We start from the raw sequence: 23,175 nt of genomic DNA on the forward strand, positions 1-23,175 counted from the left end.
GAAAAGTCAGAGCGACGTGCAAACTTTAGTTCTAGGCGCATAACAAATGCTTTCATATTTTCACACTTCTGTGCTTTCCTAATATAATTTAGGAAAGAACACGCTTCCTACCCCAACAAAGCAAACTTCACGTCGTTGCCGCCCTCCTCCGGCGCCTCCGGGCCGCTCACGCGAGACGCCGCCCGAGAGGCGGAAAGGGCGCGCACGCAGTGACGTATTAATCCTGGGCGGCTGACGTCACTGCTAGGCGCCCGCGGCACGTTGGGAAGGCCCTCCGCGGGCTTTTCGGCGGCAAAGATGGCAATGGCCAGCGATTTCTACCTGCGCTACTACGTAGGGCACAAGGGCAAGTTTGGACACGAGTTTCTGGAGTTCGAGTTTCGGCCGGACGGTGAGCGGAGGGGTGGCCGCGGGCGTCGCAAGCTAGCGCGGTGCTGAGTCGGGGAGAAGCGGGGCCGAGAGGCCGCGGAGGGGGCGGCGGCGGGTGGGCGAGCCTCCGTGGGCTCGCGACTGTACAGCGGTGCTGAGGCGCTTGGGAGTGTAGGAGGCATATACATTGGTTTTGTGAATAATAGAGAATTATTCCGTGTACGTTAATTCAGAGGAGCCAATCCTGCCAGACACTAAAGTTGGACCTATGGTAAAGAGTCCGCTCACCCGCAGGGACCTTTAAGGCCATCTACATCTAGTTTATCGTCCTAGTACTTGAACGTGTTGAACATTCCCACCACACGGTGGTCAGATGGATGCTTAAAGTCTTCCGGTGAACTGTGACTTTCGAGCTACCCATTCATCCGTTTCATTCATTCCCTGTATGTAAGGCAGCATGTCTAGAAAAAACAAATGAGGCCTGCTCTGAAAGGGGGAGCCCGACGTGTAGAAAAATGAATGTTTGGTAATGATGTGTTTTGATTACTTAAAAACGGTTGTTCCCTCTACGATGCATTAAGACTATGAAAAAGGGGAGTGGTTATATGAGACAGTAAGGGAAATTTTTTTTTCTGAGGTGACGGTTGGGATGAGTCTTGAAATGAGAGTAGATCTTTTCTTGGTTTCTGAGGGAAAAAAGGAGTCAGACTGCCGAGAGCTGCCTGAGCATAGAATGCTCAGGTGAAACTGCCTGCTGCCCAAGAAATGTGCAGATTCTGTCCCTTGTCAGCTCTGATTCTCTTTAGATTGTGTTACTGTATATTGAACTCTTACTGTAATAAGGACAGTCCAACTACATAGACTTTTCTTTTTTGAGTGCATACTGTGTGCTGGACACCATGTAAATACAAAAATTGAGGGTACAGGAATGCGTAAGACTGTTTATTTCCCCTCAAGGAGTTGTATCTTGGGTAAAATAGACATGAAACTAAACATACGGTGGTATAGGGTATTAAGTGCTGTGTTCATGCTTTGGACAAAGTTCTTTGAAGGCATGAAAGAAAAATTAGAGGAGAATCACATTAATATTAGGGAAAGGGAAGATTACCTGACGTTTTAGGTAGAGCTCAAGGTAACTACAGCCCTGCAGTTATTCAGAAACCTTGATCACCTTGATCTCCCTAGTTCTCCCCAAATGTTTTCTGAATTTCGCTAAGAAACCAAATTTGCCTGAATTCTCCCTCAGTTCTTTTTTTAATGTGATCGTATTTTTAGTGCCTATGCCTGTGAACAGCTTTCAGCTTATCTGTATCACTTTTGGCCAGTCACATAAATTCAGTAGTCTAATTTCATTCCAGAACAATGGTTCTCATCTGCCACCACACCATTCCATGGACTTCTGTCAGTAATAATGAATCCCAAATACAGCGATTCCTCAGGGGTTCACCTCACTAGGGTAACCTGCCATGTTAGAGGTTCAAGATCACATGACATCTGTACCTGGGCAACTGACTAGCCATGAGGAGAAGCACACATGAGAATACTTCAAAATTAAACGTAGATCCTCTAACAAACTGGCCAGTTTTTATCCAGAAGCAGCACGTTGTTTGTATGCTTCTTAATCACGAATTAAAAATACTAGCATTGCTGTAATACGTACACGCATTAATTTGAAGGAAGATAATTAAAAGAGAACATTTTAGAGTAGCAGGGAAAGCATGAGTATTGGAAGAAGGCAGATCTAGATCTGAATCTTGTGTGACCCCGGGCAAGTGACTGAACTCTCTGTTTTCTCAACTATGACTAGGTGAGAGAATAAAAGCTACATTTTAGGGTTGTCTTACAGATTAGATTAAGTGCTCTGGGTAAATCACTTAGCACCAATAAGGCATATAATGTAAACTTTAGAAGAAATGTTAGTTCTTTTTTCAGATTCCCTGTCAATTCATGACATAGCTTAAGGGAATGGGCCTTGAAAATGACTGCCCCCTCCCCATTATATGAAATTCTCTTGAAAGCATGGAATATTTAAAAATTGACTAGCTTCAGCTTTAGCCAACTTATCAGCAAATGTTTGTGTGTCTACATGTCAATATTGACCTTAAGCTAGGAGGGAGAAAATATTAGTAAAGTAGTAGTATCAAATGGCTTTTACCTTCAAAATTGCTTACGATGTCATTTCTTTCTTTATTTCTTTAGCAGTTTTTGCTGTTATAGATTGAATTTTTTTCCACTCCCTACAGGAAAACTTAGATATGCCAACAACAGCAATTACAAAAATGATGTCATGATCAGAAAGGAGGTAAGTTCTTTTCAAATGTCTAATTTTTTACATTAAGCCCATTTTTCTCATGTCTGTGTTCTAATTTACATGTTTAAAGTACACCTACGGCTGTAAAGAAGAAGCCGATTTATAGACTGAAAAGGGACTCTAACTGAAGCATCTGTAACAACAAAAGAAGCAATCTAAGTATATTAAGTTGTAATCCCACAATCGAGCATATCATTTAATTCATTTTATAATTAACTTTGTCTTTTTACTCTATTCACTATTTAACACTGATTGATCATGATTTAAACATAGTATGAATTTTAAATGAACAGCTCAAAAATTAGGTATAAGAAAAAGTTCAAAGCACTAACTGTGCTGTGTGTTTGTATTTGTCTCTGTTCACCTTGTAGGTTTTGAGTTTAGCACTTGGAGATAGTTGAATCCCGTGGCACAAAGGTGGAATACAAGGTTTTAAAAGGGGGCTAGTAATGTGAAGAGGGAAAAATAAATGTTAAAGGAAGGGACAAGACAGTGAAGAAAAATTATAAAAAGGATGAATGACTCTCTCCCATCTTGTACTTTTAGAATCAGAATTAAATTTTTCTTTGATATTCTGTTTGAATACTCAGGGTTTGTAACTTTGTTTTATTATTTCCTTGTGACTCGTGGGGAGAGATAGAGATACACTGAAATTTTTGTAACTTACTTTCAGGCTTATGTACACAAGAGTGTAATGGAAGAACTGAAAAGAATTATCGACGACAGTGAAATTACAAAAGAAGATGATGCTCTGTGGCCTCCCCCTGACAGGGTTGGCCGGCAGGTTTGTGCTTGGTGATTCTCTAAATGCATGAATACTAACCATTTTCAGTATCATTGTTATGTTTCTCTCTATTTAGTTAGAATAGAGCCTCACTGAATCTTGATTTTTCCGTTTAGGAGACACCCAGTAAATACTCTTTTATTTTTATTTCACTGTGCCCCACTTTCTGTGCTGTCTACTGGTAGGAAAGGAGTCAGCACACAGCTCTCAGTTTGGATGTCGTTCTGAACAGTCTTCTCTGCAGCCACCCCCCAGCTAAACTTAGGACGTTTTCACACTGTTATGAGTCATTTCGACTGTAGGTTTGTTCCTTTTATTAGCAACAATAAATTCTTAATAATAATAAATAAAAATAGTTAGACAAAAATGTAAGTGTTTGTTAAACTTGAGAATAAGGATTCTCACTGACCATGTAAAATTCACTTTCTCTAGATGTATAACTTTCAGAATTCTTACTTGCATCTTTATGCCCCAGAGAGGGATTTGATTAGCATTTTTGTTCAGACTGACAGTTGCTTTTCCCTTTCACATTTCCTTCAGAAAAATTGTTTCTCAAAAGGCAGCTGACAAACACTGAGGCCTAATTTCACTCTGTAGAAAGACAGTTTGATTTCTGAATTGCATCATTTCAGCTCTTGGAGAAATGAGCTGTGACCCCAGGAGGAAGAAGCACTGAATTTCGAGTTTGTGTGTTCCCGAGGATTGTACTGTGTAACAGGTTCTTTGACTAGAAGAAAATGTGGAGGAATCTAGCATGCTGACGCTCTGTAGCAGTAACTTAACACTTCTGCTTAAAGAACTTTATTTAGGAAAGCAAAGGTAATAGTGAACAGTATTTTATGCACTGTAAACACTTTTAAGAAGTAAATTTAGATCTCAGTTTGTTTTATCCATGTATACACTGTGCATTAAAATCAAGTTAATTCTCCATTTTATGCGTGCCATCAACTGCATAATTAGGTCTTCTGATGAATACATAGCTAAGAGTGTATTCTGTGGCATCTGTTAGTTTAAACTGAAAAATCACAATAGACATAGCCTCTTAATTTTTTGTTTTAGATTTGCAGGTAAATATGGGGAGAAAATTATACTGTAACTTTGACACACTAGAAACATGTTGTATTTGTGTTACTAGTCCTTAATTTTAATTGTTTTGTGAAGTCAGAGGAATATGAATCTTTCAGCCTTGCAGTCCAGGATTCAAATATTAGTACTATCACTTACTAGTGGTTGTAAATATCAACAGTTTTTTTTCCCTCTGCTTTATGAGTTTTGAATTTCACATTTGTAAAATTAGGCCAGTAAAACTGACCTGGAGAGGGTAGGCTTATTGGCCTAATTTTAGGGATTATAGACAATGTTTGTAAAGTCCCTGGCCCAGGGCCTGACACACAGTAGGTGCTAAAGTGGTGCTGTTAGTACTATTATGCAGCTTATTTGTAGAGCCTGGTAGAAAGGGTAAATGTGTTTGTATTTATTATATTAAACATAAGCTTATACCCATATTGTTAGTTTTTACTGACATTATAAGAAACATTTCTGTGTCACTCGTAAGCATATCATTCATTTGATGGTGTCTTCTTTACGAGATCTCTGGAAAGCTGTTCTGGATTCATCCTAATATTGGAGACTCCTGAGCAGTTGATGAGGTTTTTATTTTACAGCCAAAGTTTATATCTAATAGATCAAGTTTCTTTCTTTCTTTCTTTTTTTTCTCCTACCCTGTGACAGCTAGAAAACTTGCAGCTAAAAGTGAGACCTCTTGGTAGCAAGAATATAGACATCTCTGGGATGGGTTTTTGTATTAACTACATTTCTGTTTATTTTTTTCAGGAGCTTGAAATTGTAATTGGAGATGAACACATTTCTTTTACTACATCAAAAATTGGTTCTCTTATTGATGTTAATCAGTCAAAGTGAGTATGTATATTAAAGTATTTTGACTGAATTGGCATAATTTATTAGAGAGGCTCATACTAGAACTATAGCCAGTTTGGTAAAATTTTTTAATGGCATCCCATATCAGTTTATTTATGTATGTGTAATCCTGATTTTTATATTAGTGAAGATTTGTTATCAAAGAAGTTAGTAGTATATTTTACTGATTGGGAAAAAAATCTTCCTCTTCACACAGTGTGACAAAATTTAAAAGAAATCCGTATTGGATTTATCACCCTTATTAGATGTGTATCACATCATTCTCCACCTTGGGTTTAATACTTGAAAAAAATGGAAAAAACCCAGTATAGCTTGGGTAAGGCTTTAGCTGCTGTGTCCTCCCAGGTTCTGTGTCTCTGTGCCACGTACCGTTGTCTGAAAAATCCCTCTGCCTCCAATTATTTCTTTCCACTCTTTTCCCTCAAAATGTTCCTGTAGTGTCTTTTTCCTCTCACCTTAAATTGGAATAACTTACTTGTTTACTGGTTTCAACGTAAGCTCCATGAGAACCTTGCTATATCTCCAAAGTTAGCCCAATGCTGGCACACAATAGATGGTTTATACATGTTTACTAGAGGAACGGAGAAAGGAAAGAATGCATAATAACTATTGGATCCAAAAGGCTGTGTCCGTAAAGAGTGACCAAATACTTTTATGCGATAACATCTGTTTACCCATAGATCGTGAGGCTGTGGCATTCATACCCTACTGGAATTGTAAATTGATACAGTGATTTTTGGGAAGCGATTTGATAATTTGCATGAAAAGCTGTTAATACTTTTCATTCATCTTTTCCAGCTAATTTCATTTCTGAGTGTCAGTGTGTTCTGGGGGAATATTCTGAAATAATGAAAAAGTTTTATTATTGATAAAGCTGGTCATTGAAACCTTATTTATAATTGGAAAAAAATCCAAATATCTAACAAGAAGAGAATTGTTAAATTAATTAAAATTTATTTGTGAATTTTTTTAATGTAGTGGAAAAAGTAGTGTTTAAAAGGCCACAGAGAATGATTTTAATAATTTTTTAAAAATTAGAGAAATACTAAAATAATTAGTTATTTCATTATATAGTATTGAGGTTTTTTTCTATCTTTATAATTTTATTTGCTTTATACACTTTTGTAATGATAACATTTTTATGCAGGAAATAAACACTTTAAATGTGAAATGAATACTGATGAAAAAATTTAGGGTTTTTTTTTTTTTTCATAGAAAAGCTAGGGATGGGAATTGTTTAGTGTGTGCATTTTAGTTATCAGCAGATCCTCTCTCCTGAATTCCTTCAACTTAATGATTTAGCTTTTTGGTTTTTGTGTTGTGTTAGGGATTAATTTATATTACTATGTTGTTTCATTCTAGGAACCAAAAAGTAATTTCTGTCTTTTTAAATTTTAGGGATCCTGAAGGCCTTCGAGTATTTTACTATTTGGTGCAGGACCTGAAATGTTTAGTTTTTAGTCTTATTGGATTACATTTCAAGATTAAACCAATCTAAATTGTATGTTTTTTGGAAGCTGTTTTTATATTTAATTAAGGGATGGGTGAGGGAGGGTTTGTCATTTATAATATTGGGGTTTTTATGAATATGAAGTGAACTTTTTTTAATACGCAAACTGAAAATAAGAAACTGCATAAGCAGGCTTAATGGTTGTCTTCACCTGGGTCCAAATGGGTCAGACAGTCCCCACACACAGTAAATTCTGTAAATAAAAGTCACCTTGTATTGAAATTTTGCTCCAATAAAACATATCAAAGCCTGCATGGACAGTGCTTTTTTTTTTTTCCAGGAGGATGTATCTCTGCTTCACTTTAAAGACAATAACAGTTGTTGTAGTCGGTGCGGCCTCTGACAGAGGTTCTTTCAGGTAGAACCACGGAGCCAGATCCCCACCTGTTTAAAGGTAATTGTAGGTCTTCCCTTTTTTCTACCACACCTGATGGGATTTAATTTTTTGGTGCTTATAGAAATAGTTTACAGAAGGTTTTGAATTTTTTACATTTATCACAAACCTCTCCGGTTATTCACACTGAAATGTTTTGGTATAAGCAGTGATTTCCTCAAGGTGGCAAAGGTGAAGTCAGTGTCCCGTTAGGCACATCTTCTATTATGTCCTTATTTTCTGTTTCACTATATATGTGTGTGTGTGTATGTGTGTGTGTTGTGTATTTGTGGGAAATAAATGAATTCTCCGCTCTAAAAATTAAAGGTTAGACTTAAACACACACACACGTGTGTGTGTATTTATATCCTAACTCCTAATGAACACAGGTCCCACTCAAATTTCCAGTTCCTTCAACCTCTTTCTGACAGACTTGGTCTTTTATTCTTTTGTTGCTAACCATGCCCTGGTATTCTGTTACTTTTCCATCTGAACCCTCACTCTTTAAAAATACGCATCTTGCTAGTCATCATCCACCTAACTCAGGGCCTTAGCGTGGGAGGATTAGTGACTGGAGGCTTGCCAGGGGGCCTGAGCAGCTAGACTAGAGCAGCTTTGTACCGTAAACTGTGAGATAATCGAAATGTGCTGTGTCTGCAGTCCAGTGGGGTAGCTACTAGCTACTACATGTGGCTTCTGAGTACTTGAGATGTGGTTAATTTAGCTGAATTTATAGTCCTATTTAATGAAAAATAATATTTTCCCAACATTTTATTATGAAAAATTTCAAACACAAAAAACTGTTGAAAGAATTGTAAAATAAATACCTGCATGCCAATCTAAATTCTGTAGTATTTTCCTTTTGCAATAATGAGTCTTGCAGTAAATGATGTCCTGTTGTGGATTTTTCACTTACAGGCGGAATGCCTGGTGTAACTGGTGCCGATAGGTTACGTTTTTTAGTGTTACTTGATTTTTGTTAGGCTTAGATGGCCAGGCGAGGTTTGTGGCTGCCTTCTGGACAGCATAGCTCCAGAGCCTGGCTTGGCAGCTTGTTGACCATAGAGTGCCTTCTGGTCCTTTACGCTGCATTGAAACGTGTGGCCAGCCCCTTCTGGTTTGCCTTGAAAAGTCATCCAATCTCCTGATCTCCGTTGTGCACTACTGTGCTGTCATCACCGTCAGGTCTTTTATGTGAAAATGAGCATTTCTGTTCAAGCTGTAGACCTTGATGGATGTGCAGGATGAAACCGTGATATAATTAAAAGTTCTATGAAAGGTGACTATTTGACTGCCAGAGGCCAGTTGGGACAAGATAGAGGATTTTAACTCTAGAGCATTAGAGTAGATTTTATTGTAAAGATAAGAAGGACAAATGAAGTAGCTAATTAGGGAAACAGGAAACTTCAAACAAAAGGTCTTTAGAGTTTTTACTGTAAGAGCCAGGAAATTTAATATCACTCAGTGGCATAAAGGTTAGACATTTGGACAAATAACCATGGAAGTGGGAACCTGGCCAGGTGAGGTTAGTCCTCCCAAGAGAGCGATGCACACACCATCTCCCTGGGAGCTGGTGGTTGTCCCTGAAGCCCTCACTTCCGGCTGGGTCAGGAAGACCAGCTTGCTGCTGTGAAATGATAAGCCATTGAGGTTTGAAGGTGTGGCTGGAAAGTCTGAAGGTGTGACCAGAAGCTGTGTGCTAAGCTCCTAGCTGACAGTCACTGTTGTCAGGAAGGGATGGGTCAAACCTGTGGTTTTCTAAATGAAGAAAGGCTTTATATTTATAGCAAAGCAGCCAAGAAGTAAATAAGTGAATGCCATGTGTGTCCATGTGGTGTACATGTTATGTGTGTTTTGCACAAAAGTGAATTTGGAACACAATGTACAAGAACATTCAGAACAACCCTCAGAGTTTTCATCTTTCTGTTTTTAACTAGGGGTTGCAATAGATGAAGTTTAGTGCCTCCGATTTTGTGCCTCTTTGATCAAAGGGCAATGCTGGGAGTTTAATTAGTCCTGTCTGAAGTTACTGCTGTTACCTTCTGATGCTGGGTGTCTTATTTTAGAAGGAATTTGCCTTTTCCAGAAATTAGAGCTTAGTAATAAAAAGAAACTAGAGCTTTGAGGGAACAGCTACACAATGTGACTTTCCAATTACTAATCTCATTCTTCCTACAAAACTATGAAAAATTATGAAAAACCTGTATTTTGTAGTCAGTTCCTCTTAACTTTCCATGTAGGCATCGTATCTCCTCTATGTGTTGAAGTTACACCGATGAACGGGATGGACGTGGTACACACAGTATGGAGTTTATGTAGAGGAAGCACGACTGTGTAAGTGTGAAAAAGTGTTCTGCACATGTTCTTCCATCAGGAGAGCTACCCACCTCACCAGCTCTAAGGATGTAAAATCACCCAAAACGGTTCAACATCACCAGTGTCTATGGATCAGTAAGATATAAAATAGCCAGATCTGAGGTTACAGGATGTTTTTTTCTACAGAGGTAGCGGTATGTTGCCACATGTTTCCCAGCTCCCAAATTGTGTTGTTCCCCTCCCCCCCACCAACCCCCCCCACACCCCCTTTCTTCCAAGCATCTGCACCCCAAACCTGACATGTGAAGACAGAGAACTTAGTGCAGTGCATTTCTGGATCACAGTCCTGACTCTTCCACTATTTATAGAACCCTTGGAGAGAGGGAAAAAATGACATTTCCTTCTTTTTGAAGTCTGAGATATCCCAGTGCCAATCTAATTGAATTCTTCCAGGTCTATGAAGTGAGGAACATGTGAGGAAACTGAGGCTTGAAGATTTGGAGTGATGTGTTCAAATTTTTACAGCTAGAAAGGATTTGAATGTTGGACCTCAAATGGTGATATTTAATGTTTAATCCGTGCCCGTTCTGTAGTTGCCAGGTCTGGTTAGCACTTTGTAGACCCTATAATCTCGGGAGGCATATATCACTATTTTACTGTCCGAGAAGTGAAGTGACTTGCTTAAGTCACACACAGAAGTGAGGGCTGGTATTTCAAGCCAGATCTGCCTGGTTCTAGAACTGGGGCTTGGTGGCAAGAGGTTTCTTAAAAATTCAGATCCAAAGTCCATCTGTGCTCAGTGTATTCAGTCAGGCTTGATTTTAAACATGGGTCAAGGATGAGCAATAAGGTGTCCTTTGGTGAGTCAGTTAACCTCTTAACATCAGTGTTTTCATTTGTCAGATGAGGACGATAGTAGATAGCTGTCAGCGTTGGGAGGTTTCAGTATGATTGTACACTCAGGAGTCCTCCAACAAACGATGGCATCTCTCTGCCACCTCTCGAGATCATTCACTACTGCTCCATTCCCTCTCAGCAGAACTCCACTCATTCATTCATTCATGCCTTCATACCTGGCATTGGGATCGAGTGCTAGCAATCTCTCTCTGTTTTGAGATTGACAGAGGCAATCCACGATGAGGGTAAAGAGAGAAGAAAATGTCCAGCAGCAAATATTCCTGAAATATCCAGACTCCACCCATGCAACTTTGCTCATACAATTGAATTCAGTCAGTGCCCGGGAGGTCATTCAGCTGACTGGCTGTGCCCCATGACAAGTGGCAGACTTGGTGTTGACTCAGAGATTAAGGATTGCATTGGGGGACAGACGTAGGGCAGCTGGGGGGCCAAACAACAGCACAGCCTAGAGGGGTCCGGGTGGTCAGAACATTGAGTAGACTGCGTTTGTAAAGTAGTCAGGAGGAGGGGTAGGAGGTGAAGAGCGGGGACGCCTTCTGCAGGATGATGGCTTCGTTGAGGGTAGAGGTTGGTAAGGGACGGAGAGAACAAGCAAGGAATTTGGCGAGAGGCTGGTAAAATAGGGTTCATTTTTCTCCGTGTAATCAACTTCCCCTTGTGTTCCCTACCTCACTCCTCTTCCCCGACACTCCATGTTAACCATGATCGCCTGATTTGAAGAGCAGTGAAATTGGTCTCATAGAACTGTGCGCCTGAAGACTGGCAAGGCCTATATCAGATGAACGTGAACCTCAGTGTGAGATCTGGGGGTGTTCTGGCAGGGTCTGGCTCATAGAAACAGACTTAGCGAAACGAGTTTCTTTTAATTGGAGGGATATAGGTCTTCATGAAGTAAAGATTCGTGGACAAAACTCAAGTAGAGGAAGCATTCACTGGTTTCTCTTCTTGAAAAATAATCAAATGTGAACATTTTCCTGCTCAACTAGTGCTGTATAAACAAGAACAACTTTTCTGGAGAGTGTTTGGTAATATGTATCAAAGTCTTTAATGTATATACCCTGGACCAATAATTTCTTATTTAAACAGTTTTCCTAAGGAAATACTCAAAAGTACAGGCCAAATATTTTTTATATTTGTAAAAAATTAGAAAGAGCCTAAATGTCCAACAGTAGGGGATTGCCTAAATAAATTATGGTATAACCCATGTGGGTAATAACTATATATGGCTTTTTAAAGTAACATTTTAAATGAAAACATTTATTAGAAAATAGTAGATCAAAAGCGTTGTATACAGAATGAATTTTGATAGTAAACATACAGATAAAAAGCTAGAAGAATATATACCAAAATTTTATAGTGGAACCATCTTAACGTATGTTTCAAAATAAATTCTAAAATACATTTATCTGCAATAAACACAAATGGAAAAAAATTTTTTTCCCAATAGCGATATATACGAGAAAGTTTCTGACAGGCTATTTTGAGGTAAAGAATTTAGTCATAATATTTCTTGTGTATATGTCTATATATTTAAGCGTATACATTTTAATTGTTTGTTTTTACTAGTAGTTTCTTTTAAGTATGCTAGTTTTTGTTAAAGATCTTACTTCTTTTCGCCAAAGCTGTGTTCATTTATCTTCTCAGTCCTCAGATGTAGATTCTGAATGCTTTCTTCACCGCAGGGGCTGGTTAGTTGAAATGAGGGAGATAGAGCTCATGACCATCCTTCCTTTCCCGTCAGCACCAGCTTTTATCACATAATTTCCTTTCATCACTTTGGTCAAGAGGAGGGGCAGAAGATTTTGAGTTGGAGTATCATTCAGACACTGTTCATTTCTGCCTTCTGTCTCAGAGCCCCTCACACACCCAAGCGATCTGGGATTGGAAAGGCCAACTTCTCTCTACTCATTTTTGGGTCAGGTTTCTCCACCTGCATCACTGCCCGGCACAGACACAGGTAACATCTGCTTTTGCTCCCTCAGATCTTTATACCGAGTGTCCTATTAATCCTACTTACAAAGAAAAGATTCTAGGGGGAAAAAGATTCTAGGAATATAGCAATTCATTATAAATGACTTGGCATGAATATGGGGTGGGGAGAAGAGCATTCTTTGTTAATTGGGTTAGAACTGCCTTAACTCCAAGGGATGTGAAAACTAGTTCAGCATTCACGGAAAGTTTTCTTTTTTAAAATATGCTGTGATTTTTGCTTTGAGTTATCAAAGAAGAGGTCTGGGTTATTACTTTTTATTTGAGTCTAATGATTTGTATATTATCTTATCAGTCTTAAAGCGTTCTATAGTAACAGCTTATTTTCCTTAGGAAATTAGGAATAATGTGAATTATCAAGTCTAGAAACTTCCAGAAATTAAAAAAAATTTTTTTGAAGACTATAGTTACATGTGCAATTTATTTTCTGTATTTCGTGCTTCTTGGATATCATCTTTTCAAGCTGATTAATATAAGAAGCAAGGTAAATTTTAAATATCTACTATTTAATAATTTCTTTCTATATTGCTGTCTATTAATAGATTGAATCCTTTATGCATATTAACTAAAGACTGCCTATTGACAAATTTTATTTTCACAAAATAAAGTTGGCTTCTCTGGCAACTGGAAGATTATTTCTGAAATTGTAACATATATGGAGTCATTTAGGATTAAAAATACAGGTGTCTGGGGTCTAACCTAAGGGATGTTTATTCAGCACATCACCCATGAGGCACTGGAATCTAGAATGATAACCAGTTTGCAGTGTTAACCCTCAGTAATTCTTTTGTAGATGGTGTATGGGATATACTTTGGGAAACAATGTGGTAGCGTCGTGTTATAGTTGAAAAGAACTACACAGTGTATTTATCTATGTGGGCCAAGAGATAATGATCTCAAACTGACATTGAATTACTATTCTAACCCTTGTAAGAACTTTTTACTATTTATATGTAGATCTGAAAAAAATATATATATATATACATATATATTTGTTTTAAACCAAGTTAATTAAATTTTTTCAGAATCTTAAAAACATAAAAGTTTTAAAAGTGTCTCCGTAATTTGGAATGGTACCACTTTGCCTAACATTTTATGCATATGTTGAACATTTTGAGCTCAACTGCATAGGACCTAGCCTACTTAATCTATTGGTTGATTTTTAAAAATATTCTTTCCATATTTTCTAATAGTCATGGCCATAATTACTAGGAATGTAAATGACTTTCACAGAAATATTGAAAGTTTTTCATGTCTTATATAGATCAGGCTCAGTCTATGTACTTTAGGCACTTGAAGGAGTTAATAAACACACATCCACATCCACACACAGACATACACACATCTGCCTTAATCCTGGTATGTTTCCGTAGACTGACATTTTAATTTCTTTTTTTTGGACAGATCATTTTGTTGCAAAATTTTAATGCAAAACATACATTGCTTTTTGCTCTAGAGATGAGCGATCAGGAAGTGACTTACTCCACCGTGAGAATACTTCAGCCGCCTTCACAGTCACAAAATAGATTAAGGCCTCGTGGTACTGAAATCGCTCGCAAGACTGATGAAAAAGGTACACGTTTTAAGCATCTAAATTCACCTGCCTCTCATGGTTTGTCAGACTATTGATGTTTGAGAAAAGTTCCTACCTGTTCTTCAGGTCCTCAGCTGGTCAGACTAAACCATAGTGGTATTTAATGGTCTTTTAAAAAAATATTTGTGAGAATGGAGAAATTAATGAATTTTTTTTTAAATTTGAGAAGGTGATAGAATGTTTTCATTCAAATTTGGTCTAGAAAAATTCATGAGGCCTTTAAAAGTAAAGGACAGACTAGAGTCTCAAGAAAACATTGCATTTCCTAGAGAAGTAAAAGTCTTACAGAAGATTTAAGAAATGAAAAATAAGCATTAGGAACACTGCCTTTATTCAGACAAAAGCTGTTTTAGATGTCTTAAATATTTACCAAAACTTCATGGCAATGAAGAAGCAAAAATGTTCAGATCAAAAGGGGAGAGATTTTTCCATTCTCTCTCTCTCCACCTCAAATATTGCAGCAAACTCTAAATTGAGAATAGTTTTTACTGTTCTAATGTAGTGTCAGTCAGAGATGTAACTTGCGGATACTGAGGACCTCAAAAGTAGGAGGATAAATCTAGCATTACTAGAGGAAAAAAAATTGATGAAAAAGAGGAAAAAGTTGATTTCTAGGAAGTTCTTTAAGAATGTGCCCCAGTCACATTTGCAGCTTCATAGTATCCACAATTGGCTACCAGTTTCTCAAGAATATTGACTGCTTTTTCCTTTCTCTTCGTGATCAGTTGTGACCACAGCAAGGAGCACGGAGGTCGACGTGGATGCTCGTCAGTGTGTATTGTGTTCATTGGTGCTTTTGGAAAGGATGCATTTTTAAAATCCCACAGGAGTGTTCTTGGGTGTAGGGTTTCTGAAACTAGTGAATATCGGTCAGAAGTTGAAACTAGAAAACTGTAATTACTAGAATGAAAATTAGAACACTTTGTATGATATATTTTGTAAAATGTTTACAGAAGATTGTATTTCAGATGGTGTCCAGGTTAAGGTTAGTAGAGGGCCAGGCACTATCCCTAGTGATCATTTTCTTCCTTCTTTATTTGAAGAGTCTTCGGTGTGCTGGCCTCGCATTGCAGTGATTCTGGGGATCTTCTGTCTGTTTTTGCTGATGGCAATCATAGTGTTGGGGACAAAGAGTGAGTAATTGAAGTACACCCTTTGAGTCTGAGTATCAGACGTAACCACTAATTGTGCAGATGTTGGCCATGCTCCATCAGTTTTTCCCTGGCCGTGATCACAGAATGTTCCAGGTGGTTCTTTCTTAGATATTTTCCCCAGACGTAATCACAGTGTCATTTTCATTTTATTTACCTGTTCCAATGTCTCTGAAGCCGTAATGAGCTGTCTCATTCTGTATGAGACAAGGTAACATTCCTTCTGACAAGGACTTAGTACAGCAGTCTCCCTTTTTCCACAGGGGTGCTTCCAGGACCCCCAGTGGGTGCCTGAAATAGCAGATAGCACTGAATCCTGTATATATTATGTTTTTAAAGTTTAATGTATAATCTAGGCACAATAAGAGACTACGCCAGATGCCAGCATCACTACTCTTGTGCGTTGGGACCATTATTAAGTGAAATAAGGGGTGGATGAATACACGCACTGTGTACCTCGACAGCCACCTGATACCGGCTAAGGGACTAACCCAGGCGGGTGGGATACACTCAGCAAAGGAATGATCACGTCCAGGGGAGGACAAGCGGGATGGTGTGGGATTTCTCCACAATACTCAGAATGGCATGCAATTTAAAGCTTATGAATTGTTTACTTCTGGAATTTTCCATTTAATATTTTCTGACTGTGGTTGACATGGTAACTGAAACCGCAGAAAGTCAAACCACAGATAAGGGGGAACGACTATAATATTCCGCTTTGTCAGTTTAGATCACTGTAAATCTCAGGTGCACATTCTTTGAGAAACAACGCTTCAAGAGAAATTAAGACTTTCTCTTGATTTTTTTCTAAGTATATAGTGAGGAAATGGTTTAGTAAACAGAGTGGTTCTCCTCATGGATGTTAGATGATCTTGACTTCAACCTTTATCTTTTATTTGCATTCCTTGACATGTTTAGGGAACATTACTAACATGTTATGCTCAGATAAAATTACAAAATTGGGTCTTCTTCTCTTTTCTTCTGTATGTATTCCATCTACTCCAGCGATGATGGTGCTGTTTCTTCATGTTTCTTAGTGCAGATTTTCCTACTCGGTAGATGTGTGGCTGAATGCTGACTGATTTTTACTTTGGTATCAATGTGTAAATGACTCACTGTTACTAAGAAACTGAACTGAATGATAAGATGTTACTGTCACAATTTTATTCAGGAATCGTATTTTATTGATTCTACACTTAGGTGGCTAATAGTGAGGAATCTGATGTTTCAATTTTTATGGTCACTTTGTTGAGGTGTTACTTTCTAAATGTCAAATTACTAATTAAAGTTAATGAAATGAGTTGGTCGTCAAAGAGATACCTTTTTCCTCTTGTCCTAAATTTCAACAATGAAGCATTATGAGGACTTTAAAAATTACATCTCTGCTGTTAATTTTAGTTTTTCAGTATATTCAAGAAAAGCATCACCAGGAGGAAATTCTACGAAACCTCAGTCAAAAGTACGACATTCTGCAAAATGACAGCTACTCAGTTAGGCAACTTCTGACAAATATGACTGCAGAATGTGGCATTCTTAAAATGAAACTCGATAGGAAAACTCTTTGGGCTAACTCTACAGAAAAGATGGAATGCTGTAGGAAAAAGGAGATCTTTTCAAAGTCTTTGCAAAATACAGGTATGGAGGAAATCTTGAATCAAAGATCACATAATTTTTCATTCCTTCTTCCCCCCCTCAAAAGCTTTGATGCCTGAGAAACAGGCTTACGTTACACGGTAGTGATCCAGCTCTGCTGGACAACTGTTAGTTTGTGCCCCTTGGATGTCACGTGGGTATTTGGGTTTGCTTGTTTCAAATACGGGATTGAGACCTCAGGAGCCACGTTTGCAGCAGTAGAGCCCTGCGTTTCCCCAAAGTCGGCGGCAGCTCTTGCTTTCCTACTGCTCCCAGAAGATGAAACAGTAGGTCAGCGCCCTGGAAAATTTGGTTCATTTTGCACCTGTGGGCAAATGAGACTCTCCAGCTTTGCTGCTGGCATGAAATACGGAGAATGTCAGTAAAAATAGACTTAGGCTACAGTGAGCGCAACGCCTTTTATTTGGATTCTGTTGTGAAGATAATTGTCTGTGTGTGTTTCCATTCTGCACTGACTTCAGATATTTTGGTCTATTTTTGATCAGTATATACTCCCTGCGGTACACCTGCAAGGTGCCGTAGGGCTGACGATTGTGCAGCTCTGTGTGATGATAGCATTAAAGACACCCAGGAGATAAGAATATTAAATCTAATGCAATGAACCCTGTTATCATGCATAACGATGGAATGAATCAGCCTAGTTAATCAACAACTACTAAATGTTTGCTTAGGGTTTAGAGTTTACAGAGCGGTCTTACGTATTTAATCTGATTTAAGTATGGTAGTTAGTAGAAATGTACTGTCTATAATTAAAGGATCAGTAATATTTTGATTTGGTATATTATAAAATGTTTGAGGAAAATAAAGAATTCCACAGAAGAATGTTTCTTTTATTTAGAAGGCATTCCAGGATCTTTTAAAAATTAATTTTCTTTTATTATTTTAAAAACAGCTTTATTGAGGTACTATTGATATGCAAAAGCTGCACATATTTAATACATACAATCTGACGAGTTTGGGCATATGGATGTGTCTGTAAAACCATCCACAATTAGGGCAATAGACATACCCATCACCTGCAGAAGTTTTCTTAAGTCCCTTCTTCTTTGTGGTAAGAACACTTAACACGAGGTGTATGCTTTTACCAGTTTTTAAGTGCCCAATTCAGTATCGTTAACTGTCGGCTCTACGTTGTACAGCAGATGTCTAGAATTTATTTATCTCGCATAACTGAAACTGTCTACCCATTGAATAACAACTCATTTACCCTACCCAGCAGCTACCTTTCTACTTTCTGTTTCTCTGAGTCTGATTACTCTTCATATCTTACATAAGTGGAATCATGCAGTGTTTGTCCTTTGTCATTGGCTTATTTCACTTAGTGTGATATCCTCAAGTTTGATCCATGCTGTTACATGTGGCAGGATTTCCTTCTTAAGGCTGAATAATATTCATTGTGTGACTATCCCACATTTTTTTCATTCATCGACGGACGTGTGGGTCGTTTCCATTTCTTGGCTATTGTGAACGGTGCTGCAGTGAATATGGGAGTGCAGATATCTCTTGGCGTTTCAGACTTTTTATGAACATCACATTATCATTATTGGTAGCTATTAAGATTTTTATTTATTCATGGAGAGCTGATAAATACCTTATTCTGCTTAACAGAATACTGGATGAAAAGAAGTTTAATGTTTCACCTTATATATTGTAGGCAAACTCAAGAAAGGTGACTGGTGCTGTTGGGGAATAAAGTGTTACTACTTTACCATTGAAACTGAAGACTGGAAGGGATGTAAACAGATTTGCCAAAGTTACAGTTCTTCTCTTTTGAAGATAGACTACGCAGAAGAAATGGTATCATGGACTGTTTGTTACATGTGCTTTTATTCTCTTGGCCTCTGTCTCTCACCCTTGGACCCAAAACACTGAGAACATGGAGGAGTTTAGATAGAGGAACCTTCAATTATTCTTTGTGTTCTATCTGTTGAGTGAACAAAAATCGTACAGTTAAGAGTCTCCCAGGAGACCCTGCCTGCTAATAGGCATGTGATCTCGCTGCTTACAAAGCATTCAATGCATGTTATGTATCATGGTGACCATTATTATTTCCAAAATGGAAACCCCCTTGAAGGTGCAGTTTGGGACTTGATCTCCTTTTCTTAGGACTCTGCCGGAGAACCCCTCACAGCGAAGACTGCCTTTCCTTTGATGAAGCACTTCAGCCTTTGGTCGCCCGCAGGCTGGAGCCAGCCGGTATTCTTCCCTGTAAGGTGGCAACCAAGAACCCAGAGGCAGCACCGTCTAGTAGTTACTGTTAGGAGCCAGACCGCCTGGGCTCATCCAGTTCTGCCACTTACTAGATGGGTGGCCTTTGGTAAATTACTTACCCTCTCTAGGCCTTTTTTTTCCCCCATCTGCAAAAGGTAGATAATAATGAGGATCATAAAGGTGATAACAGTGTTACAAATTAGCTTCATGACGATTTTCACTGCATCGGTGGTAACATTTACTTGAATTGATACTTGTATGTATTATATCAAGATGTATCTCTCTCAGGAAGAATTGTAAAAAGAGAAAATACAGTGACAATATCAAAATCATCTTTTAAATTTATTACTAATAAGAACTATCCTCACACACACGTGTTTCTACAAAGAAATGTATGCAACAATCTACCTGAAACCTCTATCATTTAGAAAAAAAAATACAAAATTTATATACAAATCTGAAAGATGTTTTAAAGCATAATGTGAAAGAATTTATAAACCAAGTAGTAACATAATTTTTTGTTTGTTGCAGTAAAACACAGTTAAATTTAAACCTGTATTTAAAAATATATTCAGAAATATAATCAACACTATGTACTATGTCACTTTGACATACTACGTTTTCAGACATAGTGAATCTTTCTAAGTGCTTCCCCTTTTCCTTTTTCCTCTTCCGGTGAACTGTAGCAAGCCTTTCTCTTATAAAGCTGACGTTTCCAACGCACCCTTCTCCCACACTTGTTATTTTAATAAATTTGTTCTGAAGATTCTTTTTTTCCCTTAAGGATATGTAATGACTATTTTTCTTTATCCTTAAATTTTTCTGAAGCATGATTTTGACTGGTTTCATAAAATTATTGAACAAATCTCCTGTTGTTAGGTATTTAGATTTTGAAATTTTCTACATTTTAAATAATTTATGAGACTGGCAGCCAGTTTTTACATAAATAAATAATCTACTAGAGGAAAATGACTGAAAGATGAGAAGACAGAGGGGGTTTTTCAGGAAGGAGGGCCAAAGGATGAGGTATGCAGAAAATAGCAGACTGCTGGTTGTGGGAACAGCCCAGTCTTTTACCTGTCCTTATTGTCATTCATCCAGCAGGTGGGAATTTAGTCACTCATATGTTTTGTTTCTTTTACAGACCTTCCTTCAATCTCAGATGTCTCAAAATTCCTACTGGATTGGAGCATCATTTAATAAAGAGGAAAGTAAATGGAAATGGATTGACGGTGACACATGTGGATTGTAAGTTTCTGGGATGCATTCAAAGTCTAATACTGGTGCCAGGTTGGATGGATTATCTATAATCTACAATTTTCTAGTAGAGATTTTTGGTAAGAATAAGGCGAATGATTAAGAAAGTGTTTTGGGAAGTATAGTTAAAAAGGAAGGCAAGTGTCATACAGAGTTAGTAATAATAATCAAATTATGATGTTAAACACATGCTCGGAAATATGTGTTACAATGTACACAAAACAAAACCATTAAGGACGGTGATGTGAAGTGATTGGACCATTCTGACTTAGCCATAGTGATTCCTCCCACAACCACAAATGAGTATTTTGAATATCCCCCAAAATTCATTTGAAAATGTTTTATATTATTAGTTTATATTATTTATAAATGTAAATAAATGTAAGTACAAGCATACACATGCACACACACATTCCCCTCATTGTACTTCTATTAAGCGCAGCATTTTGTAAATTCTTGGGTTTACATTTAGTTATAATCTGCTAAATCTGTTTGATTTTTGAACAATCTTAACTGTTACATTTTTTATTTCTAGAAATTCTCTTACATTTTCAAATCTCTCTAGTTACTTACATTTTCAAGCTTGCTTTTATTTCTTGAAAGATACTAAACATACTCATTTTACATTTGGTACATGAGAATTTTAATATTTGAAGTTTTGTGAGTCTAACCTATTATTTCTACTGACTTTTGTTCATGGTGCCATTTTCATTTTTAGTGTTTAGTGATTTCTGTTTTCCTTTTGAGCTGCTGAGGAAATTTTTCGAGGACTGAGATGAAAGTGGCTTCCTCAAGAAGGAATTTGCTTTTGTTGGCTGCCTTGGGGCACTGTGAATCTGAGCTATTTTAATTCTAAATCTGGGCCCCGCAGGTAGTATTGTTCTGGATTGCAAACCTATAAGAGATGTGTGGAGGAAATCACCTAAATGTCCTGGAAGCCTGTGAATACACTTTCAGGCAAACAACCTCAGGGGTCACAAAACAGAAAGGCTCAAATGGACCAAAATAAGATGCTCACATCATGCAGTTAATTAAATCAATTTAAGACACTTAGCACTATGCAAGGGGAAAGAAATGGGGTAGCTTCTCACACTTGGATGGAATGGGATAGTAGGTTGTCACACTTAGGATGAGGGCCCAGTAGTTGGAAGGACCCCTTGAATCCTGAGTTATCCACTCCTCAAATGGCCTGGCTCTGCTGCATCACCCTTCCCTGACGATGGTGCAAGGTTTCCAGGACCACACTTGAGGTTTAAGTAAGGAGGCCCAACAGACAGAAGGTTCTTGTGGCCAGTGCACACATTATCTCTATTGGGCGGATACAGGAGCATGTAAGCCTGCTCAGAACTGCAGCTCTCCGGTTAACCTGATGAGCAGCTGTGGATTTTATTTTGAGTTCCTTAGGCAGAAGGCCAGAATGAGTGTCACCAGTGGGTGGCGAACTTGAGACCTTATGAACATTGACTGTCTATGAGCATCGTGTGTGTTACACATGGTGTATGGTATTTATTTGGTTCTTCCTTTTCTGTGTTCAGCACACGTGTGCCCTGTTTGCTGTCTCTGTACCTAACATGTGCCATAGGTTACTAACTTACCTGTACTTAACACATCTTGTACTTTCTGCCTGTGCCTCACAAGCTACTTAGTTTCGTATATCTTCCTTAACTGCTTGCTTCTCTTTTTCCCTGTAGCAAATTTGGGTATTCTTAAGTAATGCAGCAGATGCAAATTACATGAGGGATGGTTTGTGATTTTGTATTGTTAGGTGAGATTATTCTTTTTTTCTTCTGCTTAAATCCAAGGTTCAAGACTGTTCTAGGGCGATTTAGACTGAAGATATATCCCTTTGGGGTCTCAACTCTCTGTAGCTTGTTTTCTATTTAGAATGCCCATCTCGGGTGGAAGTCATTCTTTAGCCGACTACATCAATTAAGGGAAAAAGTGGCTTCAGTGTTTCACTTCCCCTTCGAGGTTCCCACCTTTACTTAACCCTCAGCTTGAATATGAATTTGCTTCTTATCAGTTCTTATCAATTTATTCGAGAGGGTGTAAAATTTGTCTTTATTCAGCATTTTAAAGTGTTTTCAATAGGAAGATAGTTCTCACCTAACCCACTGCTTTGCTGAAATAAAGGTCCTGCTTTAGATATTTTTCAATGAATTTTCATGTTTCAGTTAATAACCGTTAGCTATGGGATAGGGAAGGAAAAGAAATAAAACACATAAAAACATCAATTAAACAACTTCATCTCTGACTGTATTCCACTTCTTTTTTCTCCTTAAAGTTTATGCACACAAGACCTTACTATCTTGTCACAAAAATTCAGTTCCTCCTTTTAAATCTCTCACTTTTATTGAAATAGTTAATATAAGAAAGCAGGTTGCTATATTGTGATGCCAGCATAGCAATGTTGCCTTCTGATCAAAAATTCCCAGTGTGGAACGAAATGGGAGATTATGGGTGTGATCAAGAAGATGTTGTTCTGTTTAATGGGCTAAGAGCAGAAGAAATTCTTTCAGTGATGAGGTTATGGTTAATATTTCCATATTTCAGGTCTTTAGGCAACAGACTTAAAAAATATGGTTTACGTTATTATAAGGTTCAGAATTAAACAGTTGACCATGTCTGTTTTCTCTTTTACAGTAATTTGAAAGTAATGAATATTCCTTCTGGGATAGGACAGTGTGTATTTTTGACCCGAACAAGAGCACCGTCTATTGTGTGCTCGGAAATCTACCATTGTATCTGTGAGAAGAGAATTGATTGCTTCAATAAACACTAAGAAGAAAAGGTGAAATGGA

The 23,175-nt window shown here is 37.9% G+C and overlaps 2 protein-coding genes across 2 annotated transcripts; both read left to right on the forward strand.

The window, feature by feature from the left end:
* The first annotated feature begins 231 nt into the window (after nt 1–231).
* On the forward strand, nt 232–7,164 carry MAGOHB (mago homolog B, exon junction complex subunit). The gene is made up of 5 exons (XM_006199862.4): nt 232–391; nt 2,613–2,671; nt 3,354–3,464; nt 5,298–5,380; nt 6,801–7,164. Exons 1-5 carry the CDS (start codon nt 298–300, stop codon nt 6,898–6,900), a joined length of 447 nt encoding a protein of 148 aa, XP_006199924.1. The 5' UTR covers nt 232–297; the 3' UTR covers nt 6,901–7,164.
* A 31-nt stretch (nt 7,165–7,195) lies between these two features.
* LOC102544564 (killer cell lectin-like receptor 2) lies at nt 7,196–23,171 on the forward strand. The gene is made up of 9 exons (XM_072954823.1): nt 7,196–7,306; nt 9,526–9,619; nt 12,372–12,476; nt 13,965–14,081; nt 15,146–15,235; nt 16,652–16,888; nt 18,561–18,703; nt 20,262–20,365; nt 23,018–23,171. Exons 4-9 carry the CDS (start codon nt 13,967–13,969, stop codon nt 23,154–23,156), a joined length of 828 nt encoding a protein of 275 aa, XP_072810924.1. The 5' UTR covers nt 7,196–7,306; nt 9,526–9,619; nt 12,372–12,476; nt 13,965–13,966; the 3' UTR covers nt 23,157–23,171.
* Nucleotides 23,172–23,175: the final 4 nt, after the last annotated feature.

The sequence above is a fragment of the Vicugna pacos genome, chromosome 34 (genome assembly GCF_048564905.1).
Source record: "Vicugna pacos chromosome 34, VicPac4, whole genome shotgun sequence".
Lineage (NCBI taxonomy): Eukaryota > Metazoa > Chordata > Mammalia > Artiodactyla > Camelidae > Vicugna > Vicugna pacos.